Raw genomic sequence first — 16,255 nt, 5'->3', positions numbered from 1 at the left:
CTCCTAATATTCTTCTAAGTGCTTTATTTTCAAACACCAAGAATTTATTTTCATAGTCACTGTGCTGTACCAAGACTCGTGTCCATAAATTAAGATACTCCTAACCATTACCTTATAAAGTTTGATTTTTGTATACACAGAGACATTGTTATTATTCCAAATATTTTTAAGCATTCCCATTGCCTGATTAGCCTTCTTTAACCTTTCCTCGAATTCAAAGTTCAAAGAACCATCCTTGGCTAAATAAGTACCTAAATATTTAAACCTATCAACTTGCTTTACAACCATACCTCCAATTACACATTCCTGCGCATTTTCCATATTCATATTGATTATTTCAGTTTTTCCACAATTAATAACCAAACCCACCTTGCGACCTTCACTCACCAAACAGTCCAACACTCTCTGCATCTCTTCTGGCCCATCACAAATCAAAACTATATCATCTGCATAATCTAAATCCAAAAGATTCCTGTTCTCTCCCCAAAGTATACCTGCACCGGTTTCTGTTCCAACACGTTTCATAATGTAATCAATGACCAATATAAATAGTAAAGGCGATAGAACACCACCTTGAATTACTCCGGACTTGACTTCAAACGAATCACTCAGACAACCATCAACCATCACTTTACAAAATGTGTCCTCATGCATGTTCATAATGACCCTCACAAACTCCTCTGGTATTCCATAATGTCTCATGATCTTCCCCATAGACTCTCTCGAAACACTATCAAAAGCCTTTTCAAAATCAACAAAACAAAGACTTAACGGTACTCTCATTTCATTAACTTGCTGCATCAAATGCCTAACTATAAAGATCTGATCATTGCAACCACGTCCCTTTCTAAAACCAGCCTGTTCATCCCTCAGAATACCCTCAACCACCGGCTCCAACCTATTTAACAACACTCTACTGAAAACTTTCAAAGCTATCGGTGACAAAGAGATTCCCCTCCAATTACCACATTCACTCAGGTCTCCTTTCTTCGGAACTTTAACAATTACACCATTCTTCCAAACTGATGGTAGTAACCCCGTCACCCATATCTTATTGAATAGCTTGGTCAAGATCATTATTAATCTATCCCCCTCCACTTTAAACATTTCCGGAAATAAACCATCCTCCCCTGGTGCCTTATTATTCTTTAACTGTTTTACTGCTTTCTCCACTTCTGCAAGCCTCAACTCTCCTGTTTCTATATTTAAATCTTCCTGAGCAGACGGTATATCCTCTTCTGGTGGTATTGGTCTATTAAGAACTGTCTCAAAATGCTCTTTCCATCTATTTTTAATATCTCCATATTTGGTCAATAAATTTCCTTCCCTGTCTCTAATTGGTATTTCCTTGCGTTTACCTGCATTACCACTCAGTTCTCTAATCGATTCATATGCTATTCTTTGACTCTGTCCATCATTTTTGTTTATTAGGATTTCAGTCTCTGCAACCTTTTCATCCACACATCTTCTTTTATCTCTCCTAGTTAACCTTCTTACTTCTGAATTCAAACTCCAGTACGCAGCTCTTGCTAATTCAATCTCTCGTTCATCAACGCATTGCATCTCACTCCTCAATTTAGCCTCACCTCTCTTTTTTATCATATCCCACGTTTCCTCTGATATCCATTTCTTTCTCCTGAATCTATGTCTCCTTCCAATCGTACATTCAGCAGTCCCATGCAAAACTTTGTTCACATCCTCCCACATCTCATCTACACTTCTCTCCCCCTCTTCCAACGTTTCCAACACCAAAAACCTATTTCTGCATTCTAATCTGAATTCCTCCTTTTCTTCTCCTTCTCTTCTAAGCTTAACAATATCGTATCTACCAACACCAGATTTTTCCTTCTTCTGATTTTTTAAGTTTAAACCTTATTTTTGCAATGCTGAGTTGATGGTCACTACCAATATCCGCTCCCGTTTAACATGAACATCTAGCAGAGAACTTCTATGCCTCCTACTGATAGCGATGTGATCAATCTGATTTTTATATTTTCCACACGGCGACACCCAAGTTGTCTTGTGTATATTGCAATGCTGAAAGAGTGTGCCCCCGATGACTAAGTCATTTGCTAGACAGAAGCTTTCAAACCTCACTCCGTTTTCACTCATCCTACTACCAACTCCCATCTTACCCATACATGCCTCAAATCCCTCATTTGAACAGCCCATTACTGCATTAAAGTCTCCAACGCAGATCAAAACATCATGTCTAGGTACCCTTCCTACTCCTTCTTGCAACTTTTCATAAAATGTGTCTTTCCTTTCATCGAGTGCATCATTAGTAGGTGCATAACACACAAACAGACTGATGTTGCCATGATTTGATTTAAACCGTGCGTATAGCAATCGCTCATCTATAGGATCCCACTCACATAAAGCCTTATTTGCTTTACAACCCAGCAACAATCCTACTCCCTGATAATGCATTCCGTCCTGTCGGCCAGATATCAATAAACGTATACCATCCTCCAAATCCAACTTATCGACTCCAGTTAATCTAGTTTCTGTCAGAGCACAAATATCAAGTCCGTAATTTTGAAAAACCTTCACTAACTCATCGATTTTACCGTCATGATTTAGCGTTCTCACATTCCAGTTACCAATTTTAATTGTATTTTTTGCATTGACAAAGGAATTAGATTGTAACTGAGGCAACCGTGAGATTCTTAGCACCCCCTGCCCATTTAAGGGCTGCACGGGACTGGGGGCCATTATTGTTCTTTCAGAGTCCATCAAGGTTTCTTTGGCTAACTTCCTGAACACCTCGCCATTGTGTTGCAGTCGCAGTAGGCAGCTAACTTGCCTGATTGCCCACACCCGAAAGACCCAGCTATGCTGTAGCCAGTCACGTGCCGGCATGCTTTATTTCACATTAATAAAAAATCACCACATTAAATATAATACAGCCAGCTCTCCTACAACGAGCAATCCAAGAACAAGGAATCATAGATCGGAAGAGGCACCGGTTTGTGATTCAAAATCTTCCTACAAGGAAAAAGATGCATGTAACGCGATGGGAGGCACCTGTTTATGCTTCAAATCTTACTACACGGAAAGGATGCATTTAACACGGATTGTCAGGCGATGGCGCATTGCTATGACGTGTCTGCATGGTATGTCGTCACGGTCCTGTAGTGACCACCACCAATGTCCACTACAACAGTCTCCCCTGCAACCACTTTCCTTGGCGGGCCTGGAAACAACATTCGCGCGCTCCGGGAAACAATGGCATTGTGGACTCCTGGCCGCTGTGCCCTTTTAGCCCACAGTAGCACCTGGTCTGGTTTCCCCCGGCAGGGCTTCCTCTGCTCCTGCAGGAAAAAAATGGCACGGAGGTTAAGGGTCCCATGTGCCGTTGTTGCCCAGAGCCGTGGCTCGCTCTGCTCCTGAGGGCAAAACGAGCACAGTGGCTAGGAATCCCATGTGCCGTTTTCCTTGGAGCTCGCGTATGTTGTTTCTGGGCCCGCCAAGGGAAGTGGTTGCAGGGGACACTTGTAGTGGACGCTGGTGGTGGTCACTACATTCCACTGAGCATTTCTTCTCCACTTGAGCCCACCCTCTCCCTGCGCTGTGACTACTCATGCTCTGTGGGACTTTTTTTTTTTCCCCCACTAACCCGTCCTCACCATGCCGCCGAAGCATTCAGGGTGAGGACTATTGCAGTTTGTATGTTAGAGTCCTTATTAGGTAGGTAGATATCCTGCAGTAATCATGAAAATGACCCAAAACGGTAAATTTGGGGCTGGCTTGGGTCCCTTGAAACCCTTTAATATGTAGACAATGGTTCCTATAACGCGCGATTCTATTGAGCGATGCTTTCTGGGTACAACATTCCTTTGTTATTGGAAAGGGCTCTGTAATTTACACAGAGTTAATAAGTTCTGGTGTAAGTAAAATATAAGTATAGGGCAGAGAAACTACATGTGCTTGCAAGCAGAAGAGCAAAGAAGACAAGAGAAGAGAAGAGGAAAGAAGAGAAGAGACGAAAACAGACGAGAAGAGAGGAGACGAGAACAGAAGAGAAGAAAATGAAGAGAAGAGACAAGAACAGACTAGAAGGGAAGAGACGAAACAGGGACTATATGTGAGAGATTTTGTTATGATATTGTGTAAAATGTAATACGATGGTGCCTGCAGGGTCAAAGTGAGTCGTTAACTGACACATAATAACTGGAAGAAATGATGTAAAAAGCCATTATTACTCTATTTTGAGAGAGACAGGTAGATAGATAGATAGATAGATAGATAGAGAGAGAGAGAGAGAGAGAGATGCAGTGTCAGCTTTTCAGATCCCTAGTCACTGGATGGTGCATATCTTACATCCAACAACACTCAACAATATCATGAGAATTTGTATGATTGCACTGCGAGTGCAGAAGCGAAGGAAAAATGGACAAACATATGCACAGAATTTCAAAGGCGTGTGTGTGCCTTGTGTATATTTGTATGTGGCCTGTGAGTGCATGTATGTGTGTGTGCATGTGTGTGATGTGTGACTGTGCCAGTGAATGTGCATGCATGCGAGCCAGCGTGTGTGCCTGGGTGTGTTGGGATACCGTATCAATAAAAAAAATCAAGTGGCAATTATGGCCAGAACCTGACTTCCATTTTGACATTCATTCAAAGGCTGCTTAATATATCAAAGCCGCTTCTCTCAAAACTTTTTTTCAGAAATTTCTTCCAAATTCCCCAGTGAACTGCTGTAGATTATTCCCTTAAAACTTTTGCTTTCACTTGGCCAACTTCTTAAGGAGCGTGAGAGTGTGAAATGTATAAGATCGGGCATGAATGGGCGAGGAAGATGCGAGGAAGGAGTTGCTTTGTTGATGAATGAGGTGTGGCAGAGTGGAATGACGGAATACAAATGTGTCATCTCCAGATGTATGTATGTCAAGTTCAAGTTTGAGAAGGTGAAAGTGGCGGTGATCGTAGCGTATTCATCGTTTGAGAACAGGAGTGAGACAAAGACAGGTTTTGGGATGATGAAGTAGCAGGAGAAATGCCCAGGGCATGATTGTAATAGGCGATATGAATGGTAGAATAGGCACTGGTCCTGTGAATGACAGAATGGGTAATAATGGAGTACAAGAGAGAATGACAATCGGAAGCGACTGAAGGACATGTGCCAGGAAGGAAGATTGTGCATTTCTAATTCTTATTTTAAACACAAAGATGCACATAAATATACGTGATATATAGGGAGTGGAGATCACGTTGAAAGGAGCCTGATTGATTACGTGCTTGTAGTGAATTCGATGCTGGATAGTGTTGCTGATACGAGGGCAGTGAGAGGACGATGTGGAGGTTTGTCAGATCATATGACTGTGGTATGCAAGATCAAGCTGAGAGGAGTGGGGTGGACCAAGAGCGAGAAAGGAGCTGTCAGGGAGAGACTGAAAGTCTAGAAGCTGAGGATCAAAGAAATGGCAGATGAATACAGGGACAAAGAAGGGGAGGAGTTAGAATCAGTGAACTGGTATGAAATGGATCTGGACAGCTTGTAGAATGTATATAGGGATTGCTAATTTAGGAGTGCTAAAGCGGTGTTTGGTGTGACAAGAGTAACAACAAAGAAGAAAGGTATAGCATGGTGGGATGAAAAGGTTAAGAGAGCACTGGGGGAAAAGAAAAAGAAGTGGCTAGAGTGGATACAGGACAGGGGTTAAGCTGAAATAAGAAATGGATATACTGAGATTAAGAAACACACAAAGAGACTAGTGAAGAGGATAAAAAAAGGAGGTAAATGATGATCTAGGAAGAAAAATTTATGCAAATTACTCTGATAATAGGAAGTTATTCTGGAAAGAGGTGCGGAAATGTATAAAGTGACAGTGGAAAGAAATGTAAAAGTGCGATGGATGTAAGTGGTAGATTATTAACTCATGGGGATGAAGCAGGGACCAGATGGAAAGAATTTTTTGAAAGTCTGATGAATGGGAATGAAGAGAACAAAGTGACTACTAACATGATTTGCTTTGGGGGTGTACAGAGAAGGAATGCAATGCTAGGAAAGGTGACACTAGCAGAGCTGAAGAATGCTATGAAGAGGCTGAAAAATGGGAATGCAGCTGGGGTTGGTGAGGTGTATGCAGAGATGATTAAGTGTAGTGGAGAGAGCAGAATGAAGTGCTTGATGGAGATATGTCAGAAGGCACGGATGTGAAACTGTGCCAGTAGAGTGGAAAAAGACAGTGATTGTAATGCAAGAATTATCGTGACACAAGTCTATTTAGTGTGGTAGGGAAGGTATATGGAAGAATTATCAAAGAGAAAGTAAGAGAGAGATCAGAAGTCCTAGAGACTGACGAACAGGGTGGCTTTAGGAGTGGCAGAGGATGTGTGGATCAAATATTTGCTGTTCGACAGAGTGATGAAGGCTTGTGAGATGGATTATAAGGTGTTTATGGCATTTATGGATCTGGAAAAAGCATATGACAAAGCAGACAGAGAAGGATAATGAAAGGTTTCGCACATGTACGGTGTAGGTGGTAAGCTGCTAGGTACCGTCAAAAGTTATTATGATGTCAGTGAGGCATGTGTAAGGGTACATGGGCATCTAAGTGAATGGTCTACGATCGGTGTGGACGTGCGACAAAGTTGTGTGATGTCTCCATGGTTACCCAACATAAATATGGATGGGGTGATGGAAAAGTAAAAACACGAGTAATGGAGAGAGGGATGGCATTGGTAATGATTGGTGATGGATGGAATATCTCAAATTTGTTGTATGCTGATGATGCAGCGCTACTTGGAAATACAAGAGCTTGGTGGACTAGTGCAGAGTTTCGTAGATGCCTGAGAACGTCGTGCTTTGAAAGTAAATGTAGAAACGAGTAAAGTGATGGTTATTGAGTGAGAAGGTGACTCCCAGTGTGATGTTACAACGAATGGAGAGAGACTGGAATTGATGAGAGTTCAATTACCTGGGTACAGTGATAGAAAAGAGAGGAAAATGTGCAAAAGAAGTGGAAAGTAGAGTTACACAAGGAAGGAAAGTACAAGGTGCAATGAAGGCCTCGATAAGAAACGGAGGCTTGAGTGTTGCAGCTGTGCAATGCTTACATGGAGTGTTTGTGCCAGCTTTGACATACGGATGTGAGACTATGGTGTGGCATGAAAATGAAAAGTCAAGAGTAAGAGCAGTGGAGATGGGACTGCTGAGAAAATATATGTGGAGTACAGAGAGTGAATAGGATATGGAATAATGTGATTCGTGAAAGATGCAGAGTGAGGAAGTCTGTGGATACCAGAATCGAAGATGGTGTACTGAGATGGTTTGGTCATGTGGAGAGAATGAATGACAATAGGGTGGTGAAAAAGGTATATCTGAGCGAATCTGAGGGAGGGAGGAGGCTAGGCAGACGAAGGAGAAGATTGGATACGGTGGATGAGTGTGTGAGGAAAAGAGGTATGGAAGTTAGTGAGGCTAAGAGACTGACAAGAGACCCAACTGGCAGGATGACTTTCGTGCGGAGAAGTGCATAACCAGGGATTTGGCACCCCTTTTTAACGTGACATCGTTCGGTCTGACTCTATCAGATAGGTATAGGTGAAGCTACAGAAAGTGGCGAAAAATGTTTGGCCTGTCTAATGGAGCCAGGATTCCGTGGGCTTGAATGATGAGTGATCGGAAGCGTGGCCCATTGAGCTGGGCAAACTTAGGCTGTCTGGACGTTGCTACTCCCCACCCTGCCCTAGCATGGGAAAAGAGGTCAGGATGATGATGAAGGTGATGGTGGAGTTTTTTTTTTTTAATATCTGCAAAATATTTTTGCAACATTGATTTTTTTTTTTGGGGGGGGAGGAGGTTATGCATATCCTTTAGAAACTCCCATGCTGACTAAAATCACTTGTAACTATCAAGAACTAGAAAGAGCTCACACAGCGCATCCCTCCGCCAATCCATCGCCATTAAAAAAGATCCTGATCCAGATCCGCGGATATAGGATACAGACACTGATCCGCCCCCAAATTAAATCAATTCTTTCTTGGTCCATGGCCCACCTTTCCACAAAATTTCATTGAAATTCACTGAGAACTGTTGGACACATTGTGTGTGATACTCCGGATCTGGGTCCGCCCCCAAATTTAATCAGTTCTTCCTTGACCCACGGCCCACCCTTCCGTTCATAACTTTTCAGTAATCCCGGATGTGGATCCGGATCCCCCCAAAATTTAACCAAATCTTTCTTGGTCCATGGCCCACCTTTCCATAAAATTTCATTGAAATTCACAGAGAACTTTTGGAGATATTGTGCGGGATTCTCCGGATCCAGATTGGATCCGGCCCAAAATTTAATCATTCTTCCCTGGACCATGGCCCACCCATCAACAAAATTTCATCATAATCCGTTCATAAATTTTTGAGTAATCCTGCTAACAGACAAACAAACAAATAAACAAACGAACAGAAAAACAAGCCAACTCGGGGTAAAACACACTCCTTGCCGGAGGCAGCAAATGAGAAAAATATGGACAGAAGGGATTAAGGCCTGCATCGGTATACTTCTGACTTTTCGAGTTTCATGAGACATTTGTGTCATAAAAAACTTAGGCAAACTTGACTACATAATTCCACTGAAAGAAAATGAAACTGTAAAACACCATCTCTTCTCTCACAATAATAAACAAGTAAATTGATAAATCAATCAATCTATCTATCTATCTATATACCTAGGCTGCTTCCCCCAAGGAAAGGGAGATAGCCGAGACAGGACGACACACTCCCCATTTACTCATCCATTCAAACACATTCATTCACATCTTAGCCCCAAAGGGAAGAACGGACAGATCCTCACCGCACCACACCGCACAAGGGTCAACTGCGCAATGCAATCAGTGACATCCGCAGCAGGGCCCGACAGCAGAACTGGTTTACCCCTGCCACATCATAACAGACCCATCCCCTTACCCGCACCTGACCTGACTATAGTCTCACCAATCTAAAACCAAGGTTTGGGTGGAGTCCAGCCGGGGATTTCCCGGCGTACAGCGCTGCCTTGTTTCCCATACTCTGATTGGCTAGTGGGTGACCTGACACCGTTAGAGTTCGTCCGCTCACATCTCGCCACCTGGCCTGACATGACTTCACCCACTTCTGTGTGTGTGTGTGTTTGTGCATGTGTGTGTGTGTGTGTGTGTGTGTGTGTAAAGACAAACTAATTTAAGTTATAAATATAACCAAAATAATGAATTTAAAAGTCGCATTCTCTCTCTCTCATATAATTTATGATTTTTTACCTGGTAATAGCCTTTAAATTACACTCTACATATTAAAACATAGACTTGCTTTCCACACCACCCAAGAGGTAAAACTCACGGCGCGTTTTTTTTTTTTTTTAAGAGGTTTCCCCGATAGGCCTATTCCTCTTCTCTTACAGCATGTAAGAAATTAGCATGAATCCTCCTCATCAGAAGAGGTGAGAGTGATAGTGAAAGAATCAATGAAATTATCAGTTGCCACATCTCTTTTTGCATCATCTGTTTGAATTTGTTCTGCGTGTATAACAGCATTTCTCCAGTTTTCTGATGTAATTTTCTCAATTGCCTCACGAATAAGTGGCTTCATATCGGCATTCCGGAATGTTTTCCTTTTTGATACATAGCCTTTAAGCTGAGCCCATATGAGTTCTATTGGGTTATACTGGCAGTGATAAGGAGGCATGCGTACAACTCGATGGCCGTGCTCTAAGGCAGTCCTGTCGATGACGTAATTTGTATCGGCAGCAGTGATGTAGCGAGTCACAAGTTCCATAATTTCCACTTTCAGGAGACCCTCTGGTACTGTTATCCCCTTCTTCTCCAGCCATTCTATCATCGTTGCTTTATTGTTGGAACCTGTTGGTGGTTTATGCTTTTTCCTTGAGTGATAGGATGCATTATCCATCACAATAACTGAAGAGGGAGGAATGTTAGGTAACAGTTGTACCTGAAACCACTTCTCGAATGTCTCGGCATTCATCTGATCGTGGTAATCCCCAACATTTTTTGCTTGGAATATCAGGGCAGCTTCGAGAACAAATCCATTTTTGGTTCCGGCGTGCAGAATAATCCAGCGGCAACCTTTCCCTGTCGGTACCCGCACTCCCTCGGCTTTTCCTGAGGTGCTGTCTGCCCAGCACTTAGAAACCGTATGGTTTTGATTTATCCAAGTTTCATCTAAGTAGACAATAGTCTTGTCAGAGCTTGTAAGTGCCTTCATTTCTTTCAAAAACTTGCACCTGGCAGAGGTTACGTCGCTGTGTTCCATTAGAAATCTCCGTCCATCAACGCTTGCGTACCGAAATCCTATTTTCTTCATAACTTTTCTTAAAGTTTCACGGCTGCCAGGGTAAGAAAGGTTACTCTTCATTTCTGCGTGGATTTTTTCAAGGGTAGGGATTTCTTTTCTGTCATAGAAATTTAAAACAGTTCTGCATAGCACATCTTCATTGAAGTTATCAAAAAAGTCTGCAATTGGTTTTACACGTTGCCTTTTCTTGGGAGACGTAAACTCTGGAGAGTTGTTTTCTTCATTATCTCTTGCTTCTCTGCGTATTGCTTCTATCCTGCTCTTGCTAAGTCCTGTTGCTGCAGCTGTTCGATGAATTGCCCTTGAAACATCATCGAAAATTCCTCTGTACTTCTTCTCCTGCAGAAAATACTGGCTTACTTTGAAGGCCATTTCTTTGGCTTGACTATGTAGATGCAAGCGAGTTGGCGTAGCTGCCATTGTGTCTGCATCAACGCAGAAAGTGAACAGTGGAAGCACGTGACAGAAGCTTAAATCTCCCTCCAATAGATTAACTCCCAGTATGGGCCTGGATGTTGCCGCTCGTGAGTGTTTTAACTTATTTATTTCTATTAAGAAAATAGTGTATGTTCTACTGATTCCTTCAAATTATATTATAAACGTAATTGTTACATTATTTACCCAACTTAGAACTACCGTGAAAGTAGGTAAAAGTAACTACATTTTTTTCAGCACCACTGTAAAATATGTATGCCACGTTTCTTTATTGATGTACAAGAGCCATATGCATTACAAGTTTACCTTCCTTTGATATGCTAGAATACTTACGTTTATATTGTATTAGTATGTGTGTACCTATCTGTGATGCCTATTACATATATAACAGAATCTACTCATCGCTCGTTTAGGAAGTATGGCATGGCTGCACCCAGCGCCAGACCCCACCCAAACCTTGGTTTTAGATTGGTGAGACTATAGCTGATCAGACCAAATGCGGGAGAATATCCCCTCAGGGCTGTGTCATCACTTATTCATTCACAATTTCTCTCCATTTATTTCTGTCACGCACAGCCACTCTTCCTTGCTCAACAGACATCCCTCTCGCATCCAGCGCTCTCTTTACACTGTCCATCCATCCTATTCGTGGTCTTCCTCTCAGCCTTACACCTCTCACATCAGATCTAGTTATCTTTTTCACCAATCGCTCATTATCCATTCTCTCCATATGCCCAAACCACCGCAACACCCTCTGTTCAACTCTACCAGCCATCTCCCGAACAACTCCAGTTCTCCTTCTCACTTCATCATTTCGCACCTGATCCATACGCGTCACTCCACACATACTCCTCAGACACCTCATCTCCATTACATTCAAACTTTTCCTCTCTGCTACACCAATATTCCATGTTTCAGCCCCATATAATGCAGTCGGTACCACAACACCCTCATACAGCCTTCTCTTTACATCCATTCTAAGCGAATGACATTTAAACACTGTTTTCATTCCTCCCAGCACCTTTCCTACTTCATTTATTCTAAACTTCACTTCTGCATCTATTCTTCCATCCACAGCAACATGTGACCCTAGATATTTAAAACAATCTACCTCCTCAAGCAACTCACCATTCAAAACTATATTCATCCCTCTACCATCTATCAACCTCGTACACTTCATCACCTTTACTCTTATTCTCATTTCCTTTCAATTTCCTCCTTTCACACACCCTTCCAAACTCCTTTACCAACTGTCTCAATCTCTCCTCTGAATCAGTCACCAGTGCAGTATCATCTGCAAACAGCAGCTGCTTCAGATTCCACTCTCCACCATCAACATTTACCAGACTCAGACCACCTAAAACTCTTGCATTCACCTCCCTTACAACACCATCCATGTAAATATTAAACAACCAAGGCGACAACACACATCCCTGTCGCAGCCCCACTCTAACGGGAAATCAATCAATCACAGCATTTCCCACTCTTACACACGCTCTACTATTTACATAAAAACTTTTCACCCCTTTTAGTAACCTACCATCAAGTCCATACAATCTTAAAACAGTCCACAAAGCCTCCCTATCAATTCTATCATATGCTTTCTCTAAATCCATAAATGCCCAAAACTCATCCTTGCCTTTCGCTAAATACTTTTCACACACTTGTCTCACAGCAAACACCTGATCAAAGCATCCCCTCCCTCTCCTAGAGCCACACTGCTCATCACCAGTCACTCCCTCTGTACCTTCTCTAACTCTCATAATTAACACTCTACCATACACCTTACCTACAACACTCAACAGACTTATACCCCTAAAGCTATTACAGTCATACTTATCACCCTTGCCTTTATACAATGGGACCATACAAGCACTTGCCCAGTCAACTGGCACCATACCTTTCTCAAAGCATACATTCAATAATCTTACTAACCAGTCAACAATAGTCACTCCACCACTCTTCAGGCATTCCACAGCACACCCATCCATACCTGCAGCTTTCCCTGTTTTCATCTCCTTTACTGCCTTCTCCACTTCCTCCTTCGTGATCAAAGAATCATTCAACTCTCCCAACACATTTATTCCTTGCACCCTTCCATCTGCCACAATCTCAGCCACCTTTTCCTCCTCTACGTTTAACAATCTTTCAAAATTCTCTGCCCATCTCTTCCTTACTGCATCCATCTCAATTAACATCCTTCCATCCTCTGCTTTTACTCGTTCTTCCTTCCCAGACTCTCCCTTTCGCACCCTTTTCACCTCCTTCCAAAACATTTTCTTATTCTGTTGAAAATTCTCTGTCAGCCGCCTACCCCACCTCTCATCTGCTGCCACTTTAGCATCACGCACAGCCCTTCTCGCTCTATTCCTCTTTTCCTTATACGAGTACCTTTCATATGACATCTCATCCTTCCTCTGCAGCCACACTTCATATGCACGTCTCTTCTCAGCCACAGCCATACTTACTTCCTCGCACCACCATTCACTTCCTTTTCTTACACCACCACCCACACGTCTCACACCACACACCTCTTCTGCATGCCCCACCACAGCACTCTTAAACAACTGCCATTCCTCCTCCATGCTGCCATTTTCCCGATCTTTCACTGCGTTCCACTCATCTTTCAATTTCTCCTGATACTTTATCTTTTTCTCTCTTTTATCCAACTCACTCACTTTCAAAACCTCCCTGCCACACCTAACCCTTCTAGCTCTCACCCATCTCTTACCTACTCTTAACTTTCCCTCCACCAGGTAGTGGTCAGACATACCTCCACCCTCCCCTTTCAGAACTCTCACATCCAACAATCTTCGTATTACATTCCTAGACACAACCACATAGTCCATCAAAGCTCTATCAACAACCCTTCCACCCTCCTGTCTCACCCATGTATACTTATAAATATCTTTCTTCTCAAATAGCGTATTCCCAATCACCATCTCTCGTTCAACACACATCGCTATCATTCGTTCCCTATTTTCATTTCTTCCAGGCACACCATGCATACCAACTACGCCTTCAACTGCTACATTTCCCACTCTAGCATTCAGATCTCCCATCATTACCACATTCACATTCGCTCCAGAACTCTGAAGACACTCATCAACATCATTCCAGAACGACTCCCTCTCTCGTTCACCCCTTTCACTACCAGGCCCATATGTACTCACAAACACCCACAACTCACGTTCAAATTTCGCTTTCACCCACATCAGTCTCGATGACACCTCCTTCCATTCAATCACACATTGCTGTACTTCCGGACTCACTAACAAGGCCACACCTTCTCTTGCCCTTCCTCTATCAACACCTGACAATCTTCCATTCACACTTCCAAACATAGATTCCCCCTTCCCTTTCATCTTCGTTTCACTCAAAGCTAACACATCCAACTTTCTTGTCACAAACATTCTCCCAATCTCCTCCTTTTTAGCCTCTATCGTACTACACCCACGCACATTCATAGACCCAATCTTCAGGGTACGGGGATAACTCCATCCCCCATCCCTTTCTCTGGCCTGTCTCTTTTTAGGAACTAAAAAACAGAGGAGGAGGTCCCTAGTCCCCTCACCCCGCCCCTTTTAGTCGCCTTTTACGACACGCAGGAAATACGGTGGCAGTATTCTTCCTAACACAACCTGGCCGCAGAGTAGTAGTACCACCCCATAGTGTGGCCAGATTGTGTCCCCCCCGCCACAGGGGGGGGGGGAGGGACACAACCTGCCCAACATAAGTTACTGATGAACTTCTCTAATATGAAAATTACAGTAAATGCTAATCTACGAAAAATTATTATTCCGATCATCTGGGTGACGTCTTTTTACATATTGTTCTTGCTGCCTCCAGCAATGAAAGCCGTGTCTAACTCTATCAGGTCAAAATGTATCATTAGCTGAACCAAACCGTTTGAACATAGCAAAAATTAGACAGAAAATTCGTCATTGGACTGAATCTGATTAAGCGCTAAAACAAATCACCTTTTTCTCGAACACAATAGACATCAAAACTCAGGGATACAGGAAACTTAGTAGTGAACTCAGTCAAATCTCCCTTTTTCACAAACAACATAAATCACCAAGACTGAACAATAAGAAAAATTCAAAATTAATATAAACTTCACAAAAGCATCACTTTAAAATTCTCCTCTCTTTTCTATAGACACAACAGAAATCACCAATAATAAGCGACATGCGAAAATTAATACCGAATTCTCCTTAGTCACCCTTTTCAAAAACACAATATAAATGACCAAGACTTACCAAAAAAAAAAAAATAAAGAGAGAGAGAAAAAAAAAGAAGAAGGCAGGGCTTGAGTGCTGGGCGGCCTCTCATGACCCCCCAGGCCCTGTCTTCCCCCTGACTATGAAAAAGCTCCCCCTCACCGACCGGGCCAATGTACAGTATGGCCCGGTCTCCACTATGAGTGGAGGATAACTTAAAACGAACGAACGAACGACTAAGACTCAACGACACAGGAGGAATAATAATCATATTCTCTAAGGCGTTTTCAAAGACAGATGAAATCATCAAGACTAAATGATACAGGAAAGGTTTATTAAAAATTCTCTTACATGCTTCCTTTCCAGAAGCACAAAAGAAATCACCAACGCTCAACGATATATGAACGTCAATGTGAAATTCTCGTACCACGTCCTACTCTTCTCAGACACAACAGAAATCACCAAAACTACACGATACGGAAAATTTAATATGGAATTCTCTCGCTACAATAACAGAATCACCACATCAGGCACAACATCAAGAGTCTATGACAAGTTCCACTATTAGTAAAACAGCAATTGTGGCCGAAGAAAGTAAATGTGGTTGGGAAGAGCAGACTGTGGCAAGCGATGATAAAAGTAATAAAGTTGTCCATACGGTGCTTTACTCATACTCTGTCAGACGCCTTCACGAGTTGGCACTATATAGTCGAGCAGTTGAGCTGCCTGGTTATGCAAATGAACACAAGAACGTAAGAAAAGAGAATAACTGCGGTAGGCCAGTTGGCCCATGCTAGGCAGCTCCTAAAAGAGAGATTGAGCTACTAGAATTAGGTAACGATAGGAAAGAAGAAGGGCGGGGGAAAGGGCTCTCCCCCGCCCTCCAAACCCTCCAGCGAAGCCGGCAGGAAAAAGTCAAAAGGAGCACCACGCAGCATAGAAAAAATGTCGGGAGCATTTTATAAGAAAGTGTGAAAGGAAGAAAAGAGACTATCATAGTGAAGCCCGAAAAGGAAAAGGAATGATTTAGCACTGGTTATGAGAAGATTTTTGTATTTCATAATACCCACCTTTTATAATTGTCACGTGCTTATCTAGCCTGTTTGAAACTCTCAATGGAAGAGGCAGCAATTGCATCACTTGGCAGCTAATTCCATTCATCCACTACTCTGTTGCCAAACCAATTTCTACTTTATCCTTATTAAAACGGAGTTTATCTAGTTTGAAACCATTACTACTAGTTCTGCCCTGTATACCTTGCTAATATCTCCCTTATTTAATCTCTTCATCCAGGTAAACACCT

The 16,255-nt window shown here is 42.4% G+C and overlaps 1 protein-coding gene across 1 annotated transcript; it reads right to left on the bottom strand.

Moving 5' to 3' along the window:
* Nucleotides 1-3,098: 3,098 nt before the first annotated feature.
* On the bottom strand, nt 3,099-10,252 carry LOC145391129 (uncharacterized). Its single transcript, XM_080265811.1, has 2 exons — nt 9,551-10,252; nt 3,099-3,314 (listed from the first exon to the last, which is right to left on the bottom strand). Exons 1-2 carry the CDS (start codon nt 10,250-10,252, stop codon nt 3,099-3,101), a joined length of 918 nt encoding a protein of 305 aa, XP_080121937.1.
* Nucleotides 10,253-16,255: the final 6,003 nt, after the last annotated feature.

The sequence above is a fragment of the Coenobita brevimanus genome, chromosome 17, assembly GCF_032717465.1.
Source record: "Coenobita brevimanus isolate Jiangsu-jjx chromosome 17, ASM3271746v2, whole genome shotgun sequence".
Classification (NCBI taxonomy): Eukaryota; Metazoa; Arthropoda; class Malacostraca; order Decapoda; family Coenobitidae; genus Coenobita; species Coenobita brevimanus.
This window is presented reverse-complemented; position numbering and strand designations above follow the sequence as displayed.